This window comes from Mastigoproctus giganteus, chromosome 1 (assembly GCF_048544385.1).
Source record: "Mastigoproctus giganteus isolate SK-2022 chromosome 1, ASM4854438v1, whole genome shotgun sequence".
In the NCBI taxonomy this organism is placed as follows: domain Eukaryota; kingdom Metazoa; phylum Arthropoda; class Arachnida; order Uropygi; family Thelyphonidae; genus Mastigoproctus; species Mastigoproctus giganteus.
In genome coordinates this window covers 218,830,581-218,854,013 of record NC_143575.1, presented here as the reverse complement: position 1 = coordinate 218,854,013, position 23,433 = coordinate 218,830,581, and the positions used below count along the sequence as shown (strand labels likewise).

At 37.0% G+C, this 23,433-nt stretch overlaps 1 protein-coding gene across 4 annotated transcripts in view; it reads left to right on the top strand.

The window, feature by feature from the left end:
• Positions 1 to 23,433, top strand: part of HPS4 (Hermansky-Pudlak syndrome 4 protein) — a 264,255-nt gene that overhangs the window by 15,224 nt on the left and 225,598 nt on the right. For 2 of the 4 annotated variants that reach the window (XM_090384360.1, XM_090384353.1), the window contains exon 2: positions 5,873 to 6,013. The exons of 1 other annotated variant lie outside the window; for it this stretch is intronic. In XM_090384360.1, coding sequence (XP_090240486.1) covers positions 5,873 to 6,013 — 141 coding nt within the window. Of the gene's footprint in view, positions 1 to 5,854; positions 6,014 to 23,433 lie in introns of all 4 variants that reach the window. One more of the 4 variants, XM_090384365.1, reaches the window with a different exon arrangement.

Here is a 23,433-nt window from a genome sequence, read left to right as displayed (position 1 = left end):
GGCAGCCTGTCTGCACTGCTCAGAAAACATCATGTCTGACTGCACAATTACTCCCAGGTCTTTTTCATTTTCTACCACCCTAAGTGTAGTACCACAGAGTTGGAATGCTACTCTGGCGCTACTTCTACCCATATGCAGTACTTTCCATTTGTCAATGTTAAACTTCAGTTGCCACTTCTCAGCCTATCTGCCCAACTTTTCTAGATCATGTTGAAGTAGCACACTGCCATTACTGTCATTAACAGCCCTGCTGAGCTTTGTATCATCTGCAAACTTTGACATTAAGCCTGATATACCTTCATCAATATCATTGATAAATATACAAAACTACAGTGGGCCCAACACCGAACCCTGGGGAACTCCACTAATAACATTAGTCCATGAAGAGCAGTGTCCATTGATTACCACTCTCTGTCTTCTCCCTCTCAACCATCCCTTTATCCATAGCAGCAACTTGCCTTTAATGCCATACTGCTCTAATTTGTACAGTAGTCTTCTGTGTGCAACAGTGTCAAAAGCTTTCCTGAAATCCAAGTATATGATATCAAAATTATTTTTTGCATCCAGTTCTTTTGTAACCACATCATAGTATCCAATTAAATTTGTCAGACAAGAGCTTCCCTTAACAAATCCATGCTGTGTCTGAATTATTACTGCAATCTTGTTTAGATGATCCTGCAATACATCTTTAACCAGCGACTCCATTATTTTCCCCTGGAATAGAAGTTAAACTAAATGATCTGTAATTATTTGTGTCACCCTTAGATCCCTCTTTGTGAATTGGCAATATATTTTCACATTTTCAGTCCATGGGGATTTTCCCCTGAATCCAAGGACTCTCTCATAATTATGTCTAAAGGTTTGCTTACTACCTTTGCTGCTACCTTTAATATAACTGGATAGATCCCACCCACCCTGGGTGCCTTTCTTATGTTTAACTTCATCAATTTCTCTTCCATTTTGCTCTCAGTTATTATAAAATTATTAAGCACCCTGTTACAGTTTGATAAACTTCTGGAGTATTCCTTCCTTAATAACTCCTTGTGTGAGTGTAGATGCGCAATACTCATTGAGATTGTCAGCTATTTGAGCAGTGTCATCAACACTTGAACCATCGATATCAAGTGGACCAATCTGATTCATTCTTCCTTCTAGAGTTAACATAAGTAAAGAAGTCTTTACTGTTTTTCTTTGCATCGTTTGTCAAAGATTTCTCATAATCTGCCTTCGCTTGCATAACCTCCTTTTTGACTTGATTACAGACTAGCTTATATCTGCCATAGGCTTCGCCTGATAATTTATATGCATCCCATGGATTTTTGCCACAAGCCTCATTAATTCATCTGACCTCCATTTAGGCCTAAATCTTGAACAGTATTTCTTAGTTGGTATGAAAAGCCTAGTAACCTCCAAGATTAAGTTCCTGAAAGCTTCTCATTTAGAATTCACTGTTAGTAACATCAACAGTTGATCCCACATAATTTAAAAACTGTCTGAGACCAATGTAGTCACCTCTACGAAAGCAAAAACCCTTCCCTTTACCCCTGATGGTAGGTTACGTCTTTAAGTAAATCCCACATCAGTACACTGTGATGCATGAATAACACTACTGATAATCAGATCAATATTATTTCTCTCTCTCTCTCTCTCTCTCTCTCTCTCTCTCTCTCTCTCTCTCTCTCTCTTTCTTTCTTTCTTGTTGAGGCGCCTCCGTAGCCAGGTGGGAAGGAGCAGCAGTGCGTAGCACACGCTTCTTGATTAGACCGGGGTTCGAGCCCGTCACCACCAAATACGGAGGATGCGGAAAGGTCAGGGAATGACCACCGCATATCCCGGAGCAATATGGCCTTAGTTGCTAATGCTCCTAAAAACCAAACAACAACAACAACTTTCTTGTTGCCTCTCTAACACGTTGCTGAAGAAAACAATCATCCAGTAAATCCACAAAAGTATTGCTAGTGTTGCAAGTGACCAACCCACAAATTCTAGTCAATATCTGGGTAGTTAAAATCCCCCATCATTAGACAGTCTGATTTACTGGCCCACTCTATTTCTCTGTACAGTTGTTCGTTGTACTCATGAAAGCCATTAGGCCTATAACACACTCCTACTCTCATTTTTGCTTTCCCAATGCTTATGTCACACCAAACTGACTCAACATCTCACTTACCATCTACATCAACTGGATGCAATTCCTTAGATTTTACTTTTCTTAACTATCAACATAATTTTTCCTCCCTTCCTATCCTGCCTGTCCATCCTGTACACATTGTACTCCCCAAATTCCAATTCAGCGCTGCTTATATCTGTGTGACACCACATCTCTGATATCCCAATAACATCTGCCTTTGATGTCTTGACCAACACTTTAAGTTCATAAAATTTATTTATTATACTCCTAGCATTGGTGTACATGCAAGTATACATGCACTCAGAAGCGGTCCCAGGTCTTTCGGCGCCCTGTGTGAGATTTTTTGGTGCACTCTCTTCAACTTTATATTTACAGGAAATCAGTGAATTTTCAGGACATTTTGCACCGCCTAAATTTTGGCATCCTATTCGGGGGGGGGGGACCAACCAACCAATCAATCAATCAATCAATTGTACTTTAAGCCGGCGCTGCATGCACCTGTTTTTAATCTTAGTTACACACATAATATGTATTTATTTGTTTGTTCCATGATGACTCCCAACTATTCCCTGAAAACCCCAGCTCCTCTCCCTCCATTCTAATAGAAGCAATGCAAGGATCAATTTCACCTCTGTCTGTGGCTACTGCTAATCATTTAGTCTGTGAAAGCATTCACAATTCATATTGTGAATGCCTTCACGAGTTGCCCTAATATTGAACTACTTTCGACAGTGGATTCTTGAATATGCAACACTTCACCTGCAGATTAACATTAGTCTTCTGCATTGGTGAAGACTAATGCAGAAGACTAATGTTAATCTGCAGGTGAACGTTAGTCTTCTGCATTGGTGAAGCATTGCATATTGTAGGTAGTGCAATATCAAGGCAACTCATTGTGAAGGCATTCACAATATGAGATGTAAACAACAATGCCGTTTCACCTACTTCGGTGGTTTACTATGAACTAAAATGATGCTGTGCACTAACTTCTTTGATTACCAAAATATTTATATTGTTTTATGTTTATTTTATATAAAAATAAAGAATTTCTAGATTTAAAAAATGTTCAGTGGGAAAATGTCATTATAATAATGCACCGTGTATTCTTTATCATGTACTTTTTATGCGAGAAAGCTTGTTACCCGGGAAACTTCCTATGTGGGAAAATTATATGTTGCAATATATAGAGTTGAAATTGGTAATTAAAAAACTAAACCTAGTAGCAGGGAAACTTCTTGTCCAGGTTTTACTGTAATAGTTTGCACTGTACCTGTTATTATTATCATTATTATAATGCTATACAGAATAGACTAAGATGCCACCCAACACCTAGAGTGTATTCAGATTTCTGTAATGCAGGTTGTAATCTGGACATAGTGTTATGCAGGGGTAAGCCTTTAACTATCAGAATTACCTAAAATGCATTGTGCACTGCCTGGGTTCCAGAGCTGATTTGGTTATTACTAAATCTTAGTTAAAGATGTTCCAGAAAATACCTACATACCTAGGTTTTATAGTTGGACATTTGACCTCTTATGTCCTGAAATCCTTCTCAACATTCTGATAAGGAGAATTTGCGACTTGGGTCTTGCGTTGTGACTTAATCACCCTGAAATCCTGCTATAAGTGTGCCTATATTATAGTCAGATCTCGGAGTGCCCCTAACTAATAGACTTATTATTTTTAGCCATATGGTGCAAGGAAGCCCGAGGCTTATGCTGCACCAGCCAAAAAAAAAATTCCCGAGTTATTACCCTGAGAGAGAGAGATTGACAGAAGTAAAAAGGAATCACCAAGAAAGAGAAGAATGATGATATCCAGCTCAGGACCCTGGATGTGCCAAGCCCATGCTCTCTTTACTATAGATCTTTTACTAAGGTTAATGTGTAGCAAGAGAATAGGTCAGAGGCAGAGATACTTAAACAAAACATAATTTATTCACTTCTAACATATAAAAGGCACATCTCTCCTACTAAAGCAGAGAAAATGATATATTATACACCTAAGGCTAATGGTACATGTCTGCAAATATGTTGGCGTTCTTCTTGTAGTCTTCAGTTGGAACTGTTGATACTCTGGGGTCCAACACTCATCTTTCAGTTCAAGTGTATAGGTGCATGTACTGTACGGACTCAATATGTAACAGTCTAATTTTAAGAAATTACATTAATACTAATGGATTCATATTTGTGTTGCACTCTAATTAATAAGGTGTTGTATCAGTAATACTACATCAGTAAGTGTTCCTAACGAGGAGGTATGCTTCTTATTAGACTTTATCAAGTTAAGAGAAAGTTATGGATGCCTGATGTTCTCATTCATATTTCAGCTTCTGTGTTATAAAGTTAGGGTGAGAATATATGGGAGTTACCAGTAAATTTCCTGCCTTGGTCCAGCCGTAAACTGCTTCAATGCCTGCACTTCTCTCTTTCTACTACCTCTTCTGGTAGCTTTCGCAAGGAAGTCTTTGGGTAGGTGATCGGTCAGGAAAAAGAGTCCTGGTCCCTTCTCTCTCATCTGAATATATTGGTCTCCCTCTTTACACTATTACTATGCTCCTGTTGGCCAGAATGCTCATTTTAGTGGGTGATTAATTCCCAGGGACTGGTATTTGGGGACAAAATACAGCCAAAAGGAATTTCATCGATGAGAAAATGAATCTCATATCTGCACGGGGTGAAAATTCCAGACTTCTCAGCGGGTAGCCGCTGGACTTGGAAGTCCGATTCCTTGCATAAGGAACTATTAGAATTAGCATTAGCAAGGGCACATGATGCAAGAAAGCAAGCTTATATAGCATCAGCCAAAAAAAAAAAAAAAACACGCACACTACCTTCTCATTTCACTCACCCACCTGCTCCAAATGTCTGTCCAGTTCTGCCTTGAATCTGTTCAAGCCATCAACTTCCACAACAACAGATGGAAGTTTGTTCCAGCAATCAACCACCCGCTGGCCAAAGGCAAACTTCCGCACAACCATCCTACAACCGTCCCTCCTCAATACAAATTTATGCCCTCTCAGGTGATTATTCCGAGCAAGAGGAAGAATCCCATCAACCATTCAAGGCCTTATACACTTTAATCAGATCGTCTCGCAGGTGCCTAGTCTGCAGACACTGTAATTTGCAAAACTTAAGCCTTTGACACTGACAACAATCGACTCTGCAGCTATAAGATTCAGATTGCACCTTAAAGGCTATTTTTAATTGTCATTACTCCTTCTTCGATGAAGGTTATCTAATTTCTCTTCGTTTTCTGCATATTCCATCCACCAAGTTAGTCAACATCTGATCAAGTAAAGATAGCTTGGTGTGCAGTGATCCAACTAATAAAAATGGGATAGGATTGCAATTCCTGGTCTTACCTGGTGTGGCGCAAAAGAGTCGTGTTCTCAAGTGGGGGAAAGAAGAAGAATGGCAATGTACACAGTGTTGAGTTCTTTACTACATATAGTACAGTAGTGGGAAAAAGTATCGGGTGACTCGCCAAAGCAATAGCCTTCTAAGGGAGATGTAAGGTGAAAATTCAGCCATTTTTATATTTCATTTTACAACTATGTGCATTTTAAGCATATTAGATGGTAGTAGGATTTTATCTTTCATTTTAAAAAAGTACACCTCATTTTTTGTGTGTGTTTTTTATATTGTTTTTTGATTTAATTATGATGTTTTTATATTCTTTTGACATACCTGATGTACTTTACAAAATGATATTTTACAATAGATGCAATAATTTGTGCAGGTACCAGAAAATAAACAGCATTCTCTTTGCTGTCAGCTTGTAGGTTTAGCACATTTTTTTATGTCCTGCTTTACCATTCCCAGAGTAGTTCAACTTCATATAGGAAAATTTGCTTTGAAGCGGTTCAACAGGTTCTTAGTGGTAAGAATAAATTTTCAGTTTAGTTACTTTATTTTATTATAATTATCCAAGTAAGTATAAATTTTTATTTTAATTTGCTGTATTCCTTTTCTCATCCTAATATAAATTTCTTCAGAAAGGTCCATTGTAAAGTCAAGTATAATAATTGGCTAGAATTGTTTCTCATGCTATTGATAAGATTACTCTGGACTTTGATTTCCAACAGTGATTTTTTTAAATATATATTAAGCATTCTTTGTGTGTGTTTTCCTAAGAGTAGGAAAAAATGAGTTCCTCATTGTATACTCGCACACAGGAAAAAATTTCAACTTATAATGAATTTGACTCAAAAACTGCCAATAAATGGGCATTTATAGGCAGATTTGTATGTTGTATGAGCTGAAAAATTAAATCCAGAATTAACTTGTGGGAAAAAATCTTAATTGCTCCACCTGAGATCTGCTAACTATAGCCTCAGTTGGAGAGGATTTTAGGAATCAGATGCATATCTCTTCAAATGAATGGCACTGCCATGATTGGGGAGAAAAAAAAAAGTTTAATTTCAGGCTTTTGCAAAATTTGTGTTTTCTTGTTATGTGTTAAGAAAACATGACCCACACTAGAGCTGTGAAACAAAGGTCACAGAGTAGCAGGAGTGTGAGGGTCGGGGAAGAAATGAAGGGGGCAGTTCTCCAACGTATCACAGTCTCAGAAAATGTGCAAAATATGAAATGTTTGCTGACATTTCTGGAATGGGACATGATCTAGCCAAGGAGGATGTCTTAGTGTGCGTGTGTGTGCGTGTGCGTGCGTGCGCGCTAGGTGCCTAGAGTGCCAACAAATTAGGCATCAACTCAGCGTTTTGATGGGCGTCTATGAGAGTTTGAGGTGTAGGATAGATGCCCTCAAAGAAATTAATATGAGGGGCCCATCAAGCTCTCAGCTGCCCAACTCAATGCCAGAGCCCACTTCTGTGCAGCAGGCAACACAGAGGCAGAATGCTATGGTCCCACAAGAACTAGTTATTGTTGGTGACTCTATTGTCAGAGAGATGGGGAATATATTATGCAAAAAGGATAAGTGGAAAAGGACCAGGAGTATGTCTGCTGTGGCAAAGGTTGATGATGTAGAGCAGATATCATCATTTAAGTGCATAAAGGGTGATGTTGTTGTACTCGTTGGCATTAATGACCTGAAGAGTAAGAGAACTGCAGATTTAATTAACAAGTACAGGTCAATTTTGAAAAAAAGTTGAGGTAGGGTTGAATTTGATAGTGTCTGCAATTCTGCCCAGACACAATAGGAGGGGCTATATGATGAGAGCCTTGTGAATCAATTCAGCCCTGGAGAGATTGTGCAAGGCTCATGGGATAGAATTTTTTTCTAGCATTACTTGCTGATGCTATCAAGGCAGTGTTAGGTTGGTGAGAAAACTGCTATCTTAGTGGGATTCATAGACTAAAAGATTAACAGTGGCCGCAGGCAGAAGCAAAAGTGATTCTTGCACTGCTATTGGAATAATCAGCAGCCTGGAGAGCAATTTTCTGGGGATTTCCTGGACTGCTGGTAGTCATAGTGAAACAAGTAAACACATGGGCTTTGTTAGGGTAACTAAGAATAGGAACAGGTGCATGTATGGGTTTATTAAGGGGAAGTCTTGTCTGACCAATTTGATTGGATACTATGATCCAAAAATATTGTCACAAAGCAACTGGATGCAGGGAATAACTTTGATATCATATATTTAGATTTTTTACATGGAAGACTGCTGCACAAAATGGAGCAGTGTGGCATTGGAGGCAAATTGCTGCTATGGATAAAGAGATGGTAGAGTGGGAGAAGACAGAGTGGTAATCAATGGACACTGCTCTTCATGGACTAATGTTATTAGTGGAGGCCCTCTGGTTCAGTGTTGGGTCCATTGTTGTTTTCTGTATTTATAAATGATATTGATGATGGTATATCAGGCTACTTTTTCTAGCAGGGATAACGAGGTGATTATCCCCTTGTATAAGGCAATGGTCAGGCCACACCTTGAGTACTGTATACAGGTCTGGAGGCCTCGTTTTAAGAAGGATGTAGAGCTGTTGGAATGAGTACAGAGAAGGGCAACAAGATTAATGAATGGAACAAAGGGTTGCTCTTATGAAGAAAGGCTTAAATTTTGCAGATTACAGTGTTTGGAGACTAGGCACCTGCGAGGTGATCTGATTGAGGTTTATAAAGCCTTGAATGGTTTGAGCATGCTCAGTGCTGATGGGATTCTTCCTCTTCCTCAGAATAATCACTTGAGAGGGCATAAATTCAAATTGAGGAAAGACAGTTGTAGGACAGATGTGTGGAAGTTTGCCTTTAGCCAACGGGTGGTTGATTGGTGGAACAGACTTCCATCTTTTGTTGTGGAAGTTGATAGCCTAAGTAAATTTAAGGCTGAGCTGGACCGGTATTTGGAACGAATGGAGAGGTGAAATTGGAGGGTTTTTTTGGCTGATGCTGCGTAAGCTTACTTTCTTACATCGTGTGCCTCTACTAATGCTAATGCTAATACTTGCATGTACATAATGCTAGAAGTACAGTTAATAAATTTGATGAGTTTGAAGTGCTGGTCAAGACATCAAAGGCGGATATTGTTGAGATATCAGAGACATAGTATATATAGATTAAAGGAATGCAGAATTGGAATTTGGGGAGTATGTTGTGGATAGAAAGGGAGGAAGGGTTATGTTGTTAGTTAAGAAATATATAAAATCTAAGGAAGGTCATCCAATTGACATTGGTGGACAGTGAGATGTTGAATCAGTGTGGTGTGACTTAAGCACTGGGAAAGGGAAAATGAGAGTAGTGTGTGTTATAATTCTAATGAATCTGATGAGTACAATGAGCAATTGTGCAGAATAATAGAGTGGGCCAGTAAATCAGAATGTCTTCTAATGGGGGAATTTAACTTTCCATATATTGATTGGATTTTGTGGGTTGGTCACTCACACACCAGCAAGACTTTTGTGGATTTATTGGATGGCTGCTTTCTATAGCAACATGTTCGAGAGGCAACCAGAGGGAGTAATACTCTTGATCTGATTATCAGCATTTATTAATGCATTAAGAATTTGCAGATAAAGGAACCACTGGGTGAGAGTGATCATAGTGTACTGATGTGGAATTTACTTAAAGAACTACCATCAAGGGTAAAAGGGAAGGGCTTTTGCTTTCATAAAGGTGACTATAGTGGTCTCAGACAGTTTTTAAATTCTATACATTGGGATCAACTGATGATGTTACTGACGGTGAATTCTAAATGGGAAGCTTTTAGGGACTTAATCTTGGAGGCTACTAGGCTTTTCATACCAACTAAGAAATACTGTTCAAGGTTTAGGCCTAAATGGATGTCAGATGAATTAATAAGGCTCGTGGTAGAGAAGAAAAATGTATGGGATGCATATAAATTATCAGGTGACACAGAAGCCTGTGGCAGATATAAGCTTGTCTATAATCAAGTCACAAAGGAGGTTTGACAGAAAAGGCAGATTATGAGAAATCTTTGGCAAAGGAGGTAAAGAAAAACAGCAAAGAGTTCTTTACTTATGTAAACTGTCAAAGGAAGGGGATGAATCAGATTGGTCACCTTAACATAGATGGTTTGACTATCGATGATCATGTTCAGGTAGCTGATAAACGGAATGAGTATTTTGCATCTACATTCACACACGAGGAGTTTTTCAATGAGAGGAATGCCAGAAGTTTATCAAACTCTAACAGGGATATAAAGTGATTTTGTAATATCTGAGAGCAAATTGGAGGAAAAATTGTCGAAGTTAAACATAAAAAAGTGCCTGGGACATTTGAATCTATCCAGTTATATTGAAAGAGGCAGCGAGGGAAGTTAGCAAACCCTTAGACATAATTATGAGAGCTTAAGACTCAAGGTAGGTCCCCATGGACTGGAGGTATGCGAATGTATCACCAGTTCACAATGGGGTTTCAAAAGGTGACACAACTAACTATAGACCTGTTAGTTTAACTTGTGTTCTGGGGAAAATAATGGAGTCACTGGTTAAAGAAGCATTACAGGATCATCTAGACAAGACTGCAGTAGTAGTAGTTAAGACGTAGCATGGGTTTGTTAAAGGTAGGTTTTGTCTGACTAATTTGAATGAATACTATGATATGGTCACAAAGGAACTGGATGCAAAAAATAATTTTGATATCATATACAGCAGGCCCCCGTTATAACGCGGTTTGCTTTACGCTGATTCGCTATAACGCTGTTCTTATATTATAACCCATATCTGACTATAACGCTGTCGCAGATCACTATAACGCTCTTTTACAGATTGCATTTTTGGCATATTTAATGAAATCGTTTCATTTGATGGAGCCGATAGCTTGAAAATGAATAGCAAAACAGCATTAAAACGTTTCCCACACCGACTTGTGGAATTTTCCCACGCTCAGTGAAATTTTCTCGCACGCTAGTTTTATTGCAGTACAGTGACTTGTTACGTATTCCGAGATCAACATTTTAAAAAATGATCAAGTATATTGCTTGTGATATTGCATATTTGCGTTATATGCATTTATCCGAAGTCTAGTCATCACTCAGTACAGTATTAGACATTGTGCGTAATGGACAGTTTACTTGAACATTGTATCTTAATTAATGCAACCAACCCAGTTACATTTTCGAAGAGTTAATATTGGCCGATAAGAATGAAAAAGCAACAACGAAGACTATAAATGTAAGAAAAAGACTGAATTTGAAAATTAAATTAGATGTTTTGACGCGAATCGATTCCCGTTAACTACAAGCCGATGTGTGCCATAATTTACAACTTGCTGGTTTAACTGTAAGAACAATTATAAAAAAATAAAGAATTAATTTTAGCAGCGGGAAAGATAGCTGTTCCACTGCAAGCAACTAGGGCTAGGCCAGTTATTAGGATTGAAATGGAAAGACATTAACTAATTTTATTGAAGATAATATCCAATACAGAATTCAGAGGCGCCTCCGTAGCCAGGTGGGAAGGAGCAGCAGTGCGTAGCACACGCTTCTTGATTAGACTGGGGTTCGAGCCCATCACCACCAAATACGGAGGATGTGGGAAGGTCAGGAAATGACCACCGCATATCCCGGAGCAATATGGCCTTAGTTGCTAATGCTCCTAAAAACCAAATAACAAAAACAAAAAACAGAATTCAGTTAAGTTAAATATTATAAAAAAAAAAAGAAGAAAAAAAGAGAGTGAGAGAGAGAGATTAGTCACTATGTTGATCTGAAGAAAACTCACCTAAAAAAAAAAAAAAATGTGAACCATTTAAAACTGGTAACAGCTGGTTGAATAGATTTAAAATTTAGGGAGAAGCCGCAAGTGCAGATCAAGGAGCCGAAACTCTCAAAAAAGAACTTGTTAAAATTATTGAAGAGGGATATGGTGTGTTATACTTCTCAACAAGTTTATAACATAGATGAAGCAGGACTTTTGTGGAAACGAATGCCTAAAAGAAGTTTCATATTAAAAGAAGAAAAAAACATGCCAGATGTCAAAGCGGCGAAGGTTCGGATGACTTTATTGTTGGGTGGTAACGCTATGGGGGATTTAAAATTAATACCCCTTTTAGTTTATTTGGAAGAGGACCAAAGTTCAACCCTAAATCGACACATTTTTCATGATTAAATTCATCAATTAAATTAAATTAATTTAGATCAATTAAATTCTTGATTTTAATTGGAATTTTAAGTTTCATTTTGATACGTAAGTAGTTACCACATAATTATATACGTATGTAATGCAGAATATTTTATATCTACAAATATTTGAATATTAAATATTTTGACTGACATTTGTGCATCTTTTCACTACTGTTTATTATTGATTAGGAAATATCCTATGGCACCGACCGCAACATACAAATACATATGTTACCTTAAGGGAATGCGGGGCTCGGTTAGCGTGGATTCACTTAGCGCTCTGTTTTTCTGGAACGAATTATCAGCGTTAAGCGGGGGTCACCTGTACTTGGATTTCAGATACTGTGGCACATGGAAGGCTACTGTACAAATTGGAGCAGTATGCCATTAAGGGCAAGTTGCTACAATGGATAAAGGGATGGTTGAGTGGATGACGACAGAGAGTGGTAATCAATGGACACTGGTCTTCGTGGACTAATGTTATTAGTGGAGTTCCCCAGGGTTCAGTGCTGGGCCCATTGTTGTGTGTATTTATTGATGATATTGATATTGAATACATCAATGATATAATAAAATTTATTATATCAGGCTTTAATGTCCAAATTTGAAGATGATACAAAGGTTGGCATGGTTGTTAATTATAGTAAAGACAGTATGCTACTGCAACTGGATATAGATAAGTTGGGCAAATTGGCTGAGAAGTGGCATCTGAAGTTTAACATTGACAAATGCAAAGTACTGCATATGGGTAGCAGTAATCCAAGAGAAACATATCAACTGTGTGGTACTACACTCATGGAAGTGGAAAGTGAAAAAGACCTGAGGGTAATTGTGCAGTCAGATATGAAGTTGTCTGAGCAGTGCAAACAAGCTGCCAGGACAGCTCACAGCTCTTGTCAATAATATACAGGAATTTTGCTCTCAGGGATATGGAGGTTTACTTATGCTAATGATATTTAAGACAAATGTTATGCAGCTGTCAAAATTTATTATTCTAAATTTTCATATGTTTAAAAGTATTCTTATTTCAAGTTTTTTTTCTTTAGCATTTTAGTGCTATACCTATAATTATTGCTCAAATGCTCTATACAAATACTAAAATTAGACTTGAAAAATTATCAATTAAATGCAATAAAAAACTGTAGCCATTATCAACCCACTGCAGAATGGAAGCCTCCCCAACAATTCATGGTGAGGGAAATGGACCATAATCTGCCATGCTGGTTCAATGTGGGTTGGCAGATCGACCGTATTTAGCAGTCAAAAGTAGAACTGGCTTGAACCCCGGTCTACTCAAAGAGTGTGTGCTACTGCACTTCGGCTCCTGACCACTCGGCTATGGAGGCCAACTATAATATAGTAAAATTAATTAAGTTGTTTTTATTTGCTGATTCTATTTTAAAACTGTTTGTTTTTGCAACAGAAAACATGATATTCATATTGAAAGAGGTATTTGTCATTAAAATTTTTGTTATTTTTTATATTCTTTCTATACAACATTAATCTAATAAGGTAAATTTTTATTTATTAAAAAACTAAATATATAGAATTATAGTCATATATATGTTTACAATATAAGTATATACTGTCGGGATTCTCTGCCATCGGTATTTTGGGCCAGACCCAATGCACTGATACACTGGTGTTCCAAACTTAAGCTGTAACACTATTTCTAAAGGTTACAACCACAGAATCTTTACTTAAGGTTCTCTTTACTGATGAGAGTAGATTCAGTCTTAGCAAAGATTCTGGATGTCAGCTAATCTGGCGAGAGGTTGGCACATGGTAAGGGATTGATATGGCAGTAGAGATGTTCTTGTCTGGGGAGGTGTTATCTTGGATGGATATACACAACTCCAGATACTGGAAGACGGTACTGTAACCTGTGCACGCTACAGTACTGAGGTAATCCTTCCCCATGTGCGTCTGTTCTGAGGTGCCATTGGCCCTGAGTTCGTGATTATCGATGATATTGTCAGATCCCATCACACTGCAGCTGTTGATGTGCATTTGGAAAGTCAGGACATTGTTCGTATGGATTGGCCTGCCCGTTCCACTGATCCGAATCCCATTGAACACATATGGGACGCTCTGGGGAGATGCCTAGTGGCACGTCCGCACCCACCAGAAAATGTTCACCAGAGGAATGGACGATGTTACCGCAAGAACTTATCAACAACATTGTTCTAAGTATGGACAGGTGGTGCAAAGCCTGCATCGACATTAGGGGTGGCCATATCTCCTACCGAGGACTACCTCTTCCCTTTGTTCCATCTTTGGCAGTGATGCATCTGTATCATGTTGCCATTATCTGTATCAATTATCTGCCATTATCTGTATCATGTTGCTATGTTGCCATTTTTGAATAAAGTCTCCATACCGTTTTATTTCCTTTGTTTTGTCGATGTTGTTTCCTTCATCATTTCTGTACGAACGAGGTTCCTTTGGTATGCTTTTTCCCTATCCAGGCCACTCCTATGATAAGCTACAGGTGAAAACCTGATTGGCCCTTAAATTTTGCACACCAGTGTATAAGCAAAAGTTAAAATAAGTAGGAAATCTCCATAAATTATATAAATTTTGATTGTTCTCTAGTTAAAAGATCAAATAAGTGATTTTACTTTGTTATTTATAATTTGTTTTATACTGTTTTATTATTTTTTATACTGTTTTATTATTTTTATACTACTGTGTAGTTTAGTTTAATATACTATACAATCAGTTCCAGCTTTAAGAGTTCCCGGGTTTGAGTTTTTTTTTTTTTTTTTTTTCAAGTATCAACAAATTTGAAAATATGAACATTAATTGCAAAAAATGAATGTTAAACATTCATAAATCCCACATTTAAAACCATGCTTGTAGCTATACAATACAGTGCAACCCACTTTACGATATTAATCTGTTCCAGACACCATCATATCGTGAAAATATCATAATGTGAATCCAATAGCACATTGTTTTTTTGTGGTAATTCATTCCAAGACCTCTGAAGTTGAAATTTTTACTATATAACTAAGCTGTTTATCTCTCTAAAAGGTAATTTTTATAGTGTAAATTGTATTAGTTACTAATTCAAATTATTAAAATGCACTTAACTTTCATCTTTATCATATGTTCTGTTATAAGAATCAATTTTTAATGCCTTTGTGAAATTTTTCTAAAACATATTTCTGCAGGTCACAACCATAAAACAGTAAAAACAATTTGCACTTTCCGGTTTATTGTGCTTTTCTGTTAGTGAAATCAATTATAAATGAATAGTAAACTTGATGTTACTGCATTTGCGAAAATACCGATAGCTGGAATTGTGTGGATTTTACGTTATGGTGAAATGTGTTTCTCCTTCACTGCAATCTTCAATCATATGAAAAGCATAAATAAATTTTCAGAATCTTCTGTTCATTCCTTTTCTTTGTAAACTTGTAACTCTGCGCGTATCGGGTTAGTTAGTTGCAATTTGTGCATGCCGTTAAAAAATGTTTATGCATGCTATCGTGAAATTTATAAAGAAAAGAGAAGATCTTGAAAACATTTCTGAACAAACATCTCTTGAAGAATTTCTGAAGAAGGCGACTCCTTGTGCAACAAACCAATAACGAGTGCGAACCCAACAGTGAGTGATCAACGAGTGTGCATTTAGTCGATGATGAAGAATAAACATTCTTTAACATTTGTAAGTCATAAATAATTTCTTTAAATTATAATTTGCTTGATTTTACAGGCCATGTTTTCATTTCTTTAGATAAATCAATCATTGTTTAAACATAAACTAATTAGTTAACTAATTTCATTGTTGAGGACATAACACCTGTTTTCAACATTGTCTATGAGAACGAAATTCTCGCTTTACGAGTTTTCACTTTACGAGTGCACACTAAGAACGAATTAACTTGTAAAGTCAGGAATTACCTGTATATTATTTTATACTTTTGTCATTTTATACTGTTTTATTATTTTTATACCAGTGTATAGTTTAGTTTAATATACTATTTTATATTTTTGTTGATGAGAAGGCATACTACAGGATGTTATCAGCTGAAGATATTATTACATTGCTTCCACAAAGCTCAACTTTGTACAAATGAGAGAACTTAATTGCTGACTATAGGGAATATGATTAAAATAACAGGTATCATTAATTTTTGGGTAAAACTGCAGCCATTATCAACCCACTGCATGATGGAAACCTCCTCAACAATTCATGCTGAGGGGAAATGGACCATAATCTGCCACGCTGGTCCAGTGTGGATTGGCAGATTGACTGTATTTAGCAGTCGGGGACTTGAACCCCGGTCTACTCAAAGAGCATGTGCTACTGCACTCCCGCTCCTGACCACTCGGCTACAGAGGCCTTTTTTTTTGGGTACCCAGCATAATCCCTTATTTAGATCTATTGAAGGTTGTTTATTATTAGACTTCTACTTCCAAATGAAATGAGCTTCCAGCTGAACTTCCCCTGACCACTTCTGATAATTGCAAGATCCAAATTGTCATTACAAAAGGTGGGGAACATGGACCAGCTGAAGTTAACACCAGTAATGATGTATTTTGTATTTTGACAATACAAATAATAATACCAATGCATTGCTTTATTTCATTTCTCTACTAGCCCAGTTGTAAATAGCACTTTATATATTATAATTTTTAATATTGACCAGTGTGTCTTCTTCTCTTATGTCTTGTTCCTGTCACAATTATCAAACCCCACTGAATTGTTTCCTTCAACACAGTCTCTAACAGCTGAGTATGACTCCGTGGCCTTCCATAGATTATATGAGGGCTGTGGTATTGGGAGTACAAGAAAAAGCACTTGATATTATCATTGTTGCTTCATAAAAATCAACTGGATGTGCAAATGCAGTATCTAACAATGACATTGCCATGACCATTTGCATTTTATTTTTTCTTTCTTTTGAAATGGTTTTACTTCTTTTACAATATGATTATGAAAAAGTTCTGAAAGGTTGCTAATTATATCAAATTCTCAATTAGGAAAAAATCTCCATTTTTGCATAAACATAAATGAGGTGTGATCAAAAATTTCAGGGACTGGCATTTTATCTTGGAATTGCACATTTTGTAGTTAAGTTGTAGCTTGTTGCAATAAGTTACTATGTTGTGATTTATCTAGACATAGCAGTGCTTGATTTTCCATTTATCTGCAGTCAGTCTGAATTAGTACACTTGGAATAGAGGGTGTTTTGTGTTCCATTACATTTTAAAATGGGTGATTTTACCAGATGGGTGATTTTACCAGATGGGTGATTATATAGGCCCTGGGTGCCAAGTGTTATAGTGGTCATGCAATTTTCGAGTGATTTATAGAGCATTTACTCAAAGCCACAGTTCTTTAGTTTGAAAAGTTTTTTTATGTTCTCATTAATCAATAACAAACTTAGTCTTACAAATTGTAAGCAAGTTTAAGTAAGGAAAGCCACCTTTCTTTTTCCTTTAGACTAACACTAACTTTAATACTGCTTGGTCACCCTAGTGGCACTGCTCCTGCCTCCCCGTGGCGGGGCCGGTAACTTGGAGAAGAAATCCACTCTCCCAGGGCTGAAAGGAGCTAAGGTGGATAATTTCCACCTTTAGAGCCATTGAGCTCAAAACTAGTGACAAATGACACTGATGATGACTATTCTCAACTGAAGAGGTTGAAAACAACCCTTCAAGAAGAGATACCAGCTCTCCTTATCTTACATTCACTATCAGATCAGCCTCTGAGGAAATTATCACCCTTCCTAGTGCAGAAATGCAGTAGGAAGATCACCCTTCAGGTGATCTTCCAGTCTTCTGTTAGAGACTACTCAACCACACTCTGTGAAGCTTTTAAAGCTCACAACCTTGGGAGGGCACCCAATTAAAGTTACTCCTCATGCCACCTTAAACTCTTCTATGGGATTAATAACAGAATGGGACTTATGACTTGTATCAGAGGAGGAAATTGTCCAAGAATTGGGAGGGCACCCAATTAAAGTTACTCCTCATGCCACCTTAAACTCCTCTAAGGGAGTAATAACAGAATGGGACTTATGACTTGTATCAGAGGAGGAAATTGTCCAAGAATTACACGATCAAAAGGCCATCCAAGCAAGAAGAATCAAGACCCAAAAAGATGGAACTCTGGTTCCAAACAAGGAGAATAATTCTTACTTTTAATCCTAATTAATCAACACCTGTTAAAGCAGGCTACCTACATTGCTGTGTCTGACCGTATATTCCATATCCCACCATGTGCTACAAATGCCAAAAATACGGACACTCACAAACTGCACGTCGAGGTGAGGCAGTATGTCCCAACTGTGATCAAAAGAACATAACCAATCTGACTGCAACATTGCCACTCATTTCCCAAACTGTAATGGTAACCATCCAGCTTTCTCAACAAAAAATGTGAATTATGGAAGCAAGGAAAAAAATTCAGAAATATAAAGTAAAAAACAAAGTGACATACTCAGAGGCGAGAAAACAGATAATCAAAACAGAGACAAAGCACACATATGCCACAACAACTCAACATTTCCAGTCTGTTGGGGTCCAGATTGAAGTATCAGTTCCTCCGAATATATCTATTGCGAATTGGACATGTTCGTTGCTCTCTATTTCAAAACAGTGTCATACACAACACACAAGTGAACAAGCCACTAATACCCCAATTACCACACCAACCGATGTTTCATCAACAATAAAACCAAAAGTGACAGAAACCATGAAACCGCAAGCATCACTCTCCACCGGAATGGACATCGATGAACATCATGATTCAGATGATGGAATTGCATGCAGCCGATGAGATGGATGTGATCCGCCCCTGATTTCCTAAGAAAGACAAAACAAAAATAGATCGATACAAGCAAACTACAACTAAAAAGCAGTCAGAACCAAAAACAACCAATAAAACCACATAATGGAAAAAATCCTTCAATGGAATTGTAGAGGCTTTCAGAATACAAAAGATGATTTTCAGGATTTCATCGATCAGTATGAACCAGTTGCCACAGCTTTACAGGAAACTCTTTTAAATTCTTGAGTGTGTCCTACCGTTAAAAACTATGCTACCTATAGACGAGATAGGAGTGTTGATACGCCAGCAACACTCCTATGTCGTCTATAGGAGTGTTGATACGCCAGCTGTTGGAGGGGTGGCGATTATTGTCAGAAACAATATTCCATCCAAACATGTTTCTCTTCAGACTCCTTTTGAAGTAGTGGCAGTGCGCATTGTAATTGGTATCACTCTCACAATAGCTTCTGTGTACCTCTCTCCAAATTTCTTTCTCCTCAGACGACTTAGAGAACCTAATAAATCAGCTACCATCTCCCTTCTGTTTATTTGGGAACTTCAATGCTCATCATCCGCTTTGGGAATTTCTAGCAATAGACAAAAGGGGCAAACTAATAGAATCCCTGTTTGATACTCATCATCTTACCCTGTTAAACACTGGCGAGCCTACCTATTTGTCTATGGGATCCATGACTGCTATAGATCTCTCAATCTGCTCTCCTTCCATATATGCCAATATGGAGTGGTCAGTTCTTGATAACCCACTAAACAGTGATCATCTACCAGTCCTTTGTAAGATTCAAACACGAGTAAACGTGTCCCTATTGCAGTTCTCCAACTGGAAATTCCGTAGGACTCACTGGCATGAATACATCTCTCTAATTCAGTTTGACGATGATATAATCCAGTCCCAGCCCATGGATAATGTCACCTGATCATATAACTAGCCAGGTATTACAAGCTGTGACTTCTGCAATACCTAAATCTGTGCCTGGGAAACATAAACACAGCAGTTACTAGTAGAATCAGGATTGCACACATGCTAAACAAGAAAAAAAAAAAAAATAGAGCTTGGAATTTAGGCGCAATATAGCCGAAGTTGCTTTTGCGCCATTAAACCCCAAACAACAACAACAACAGAGCTTGGAATTTATTTCTGAAATTCCCTACAACTGGTAATCTTATTAACTTTAAAAGACTCAAGGCCAAGTTCCACAAAATAAGAAGTAAAGCAAAGAAAGATAAGCCTAGATAAGCTTTACTTTAAAGGACATGGATAATAGACTCATCTGGAAGAAAATCCAAGCACTTAATGGTAAATACTTGCAGTCCCCAGCCTCAATCCTAAACTGGAAAGGACAAGAGTTGTCTACACCAACAGAAATAACAAATGCATTAGCCAAATCTTTTTCCAGTATATCAGCGGTGTCCACATACAGCCAAACCTTTAAAAAAAATTAAGTCATCTGCAGAAAAACATAAAATAAGTTTCTCTACCATGGTATCACACAACCTATAATCATCCATTCACATTAACAGAACTTTTACAGTCTCTCCATAAAACATCCGGTACTGCTGTTGGTTCTGATGGAGTCTGCTATGTAATGTTAAAAAAACTAAATAACAAAGCAATAAACTCCCTGTTGAATTTCTACAACTGAATATTTTTGGAAAATGCTTATCAACACTCCTGGCATCACTCAATTGTACTAGCATTTCCAAAGCCAGGGAAGGATCATACCATCCCACATAATTACAGGCCAATTTCACTGACTAGCTGTGTTTAGGCAAAGTTTTAGGAAAAATGGTTCACGGACGGCTAACATGGTTTCTGGAAGCTAACACTCTGCTAAGCCGATACCATTATGGGTTTCGGAAAAACCACTCAACCTTAGATGTGATGATCAAAGCAGGAGCTAACATCTGCAATGCTTTCTTAAGGAGACAACATCTGGTTATGGTTAATCTTGACATCGAGAAAGCCTTCGATACCACTTGGAGATATGGTGTCCTCCAGGACCTTCGTTCTTTTGGTTTAAGGAGGCAGTTACCCCAATTTATACAAAACTTCTTGCACCATAGAACATTTCAGATCAGATATATTAACAGTTTATCTAAATCATTTGAACAAGAGGAGGATGTACCACAAGGTTCCATCCTAAGTGCAACATTATTCACAATAAGAATTACAAATATGACACAAGGCATACCAAAAACAGTTGAATCATACACGTTTGCTGATGACTTCATTATCTCTTGTCAGTGAAAAACTATAAATATCATTGAAAGGCAACTTCAGCTATCCATAGCCAGAATGGATATTCTGGCTATGGACAACGGAATGGATATTCTTTAGCAGAAAATAAATCGACTGCATTTCATTTCTGTAAAATATGCAAACTACATCCGGATCCTGAAATATATTTAAAAAAAACAATGATTCCTCTTACCAACAATTTTTGTTTATTGGGTTTATATCTAGACAATAAACTTAATTTTTCCAATCACATAGCCTACCCTAGTTCGGCTTGTCTAAAGAAACTAAACATCTTAAGAGCTGTCTTTGCGAACTCCTGGGGTGCCGATAGACACTCCCTCTTACATCTTTATAAAACTTTAATTCAGTCCCACGTAGATAAACACGGATCACCTGTTTATGACTCTGCACGAAGTAGTTCCTTGTTATGTCTGAATACCATTCAATATAGTGCTCTAAGGATAGCCACAGGAGTCTTCAGAACATCCACAGCCTGTATATTGAGGCAAATGAACCCGCACTGCATCTCAGACGAAAATCCTTACTGTGTAGCTATGCTGCAAAAATGAAAAGTATTCCATCTTATCCCAGCTGGAAATACACGTTTGACTCTCAGTATATAATGCTATACTGTAATAAACAGTGATGAGCTGTGAATATTTTAACAATGGGCTTGCAGTTTTGCCGACATTTTGATGTGAACATCCTTGGGGATTCCTGCCATGGATGACGTCACTTCTGTGATGTCATCCTCTGCAGGCTTCTGCCAGAGGCACTTCCCACGATCACACTACTAGTCTGTGCCGAGCACTCACTAGTAGTGTGATTAGAATGCGTGACGCATTTTTTGTGACCGGTATGATATCTCGAGTCAGCCTGGTCATCATGCCTCCCCTCTTTACGATGATACCTGGATACGATACTATCTCGAGTTCTAACTTTTTAGAATTTTTTAATAGTATAATGTCACAATCATACTTCCTGAAGTAAGTATGACTGCAACAATACAAATATTTGTCAACAATTTATTTTTTCGTCTCGCATTTTCATAACATTCCATTGTTAGGCACCCTGAACAGCTGTGTATGTCATTTCGACCACAAGGTCGGTACTTCGATTTACGCTGTTTTCTAGACATTGGAATTGCAGGTACACATCAATTACTTTAGTTATCATAAATCCATTGTATCTTGCCTTCCAGAAATTATAAAAATTTGCGAATGTTCAATAAAATATTTACAATACAAAAGCTCTGTTATTTCGTAATCAATATCCAAATCAAAATACCTAAAAGAAACACGAAGGATTCACATGAAACCATCTACCATGCGTGCTCGGTACATGTGCCAGTTTTTTATTCGTCTCTCTCTTTTTTTTTTAACAGCTAGGGAAATATAATGGATATTTTTTTTTTTCATGAAAAATTTTAATATTGCAAATAAAAAATAACATGAAATATTTTCCATATCACAAAACATTCTACAATATTAAAAACAAATATTACATAAAAAAACAAACTCTTCTAGAAAAGGTACACAATAATCACAGATTACATAAAAAAATTATTATACAAATATTCAAGAAAAATTTATTCTAAAAATTGCAATATACAGTTTACTTCTTTATTAATATTTGTTGTCGATCTTCTGCTTTGCTCAATAGCTGAGTGATGATTACAGTGGAATGATTTGACATAATGATAAGAATCAAATTGAAGCAACGGTTTCCCATTTAGAGATAATTTTTTAAATGTTCTTACTTTCCATTCCTTCAAATTCTTTCAACTTCAACATGCTCTCAATTTTAGCTTCTTAATTTCCTTCAGAATCTGCAATGTGTTTAATTGTCAACATTATTCATTCATTTATACAATGTTATTCATTATGCTGAAAGCACTGCTAATCGCAGTGGTTTCAAAGATATTTCTGGCTTTTATAATTGAAGAGGGAATTTCACTTGATTTTAAAGATAAACTGCCTTCGACAAAATCTCTAAAATTAATTTTTATTTCATATTTTATTATAAAACTTAAATTTCTTATTCGCTTTTCACCGTCTTGCCATGGAGACGAAAGTTCTTTCATATTCCACAATTTCAGGTAGCATACGTTTAAAATTTCTTTCAATTCCTCATCATCAATAGTATCATTATTTTCTTTATTTAATTTAAAACTACTCTGTTGCATTAATAACTTATCCTTAATAACGTGTCACGAGATAATTTTTTAAATGTGTTCTTACTTTCCATTCCTTCAAATTCTTTCAACTTAAAATTTTAGCTTCTCAATTTTAGCTTCTTAATTTCCTTCAGAATTTTTCAAATTAGTGATAGCATTGATAGTTAGAATAATTAATTTATCTACTTTTGCCATAGTGATTCTGTAAAGCTTCTGAAAGGTAAGAGAGCTCCTGCATGTCGATCATTAGTGCTAAACCGTTAAGAAATTCCAGATTGAAAGGTCGGTTTAATAATCCAGAATATTTAATTAACTTTCTGATTCAAAATGTTTCCACAAAGCAGGATAATACCTCCAACCCTCAATTGCCGTCCGTAAGCTACAAACTGCCCATTGTGGCCCAAACACACGACCGATCTTTATAATTTCCACATCAAGTTCTTTAGCAATCATCTTTAACTCGCACTGGTTTTTTGGAGATTGGTGATACAGTTTTTTTTATTACTGCCTGTATGCCATTATATTTTAGAACATTTTC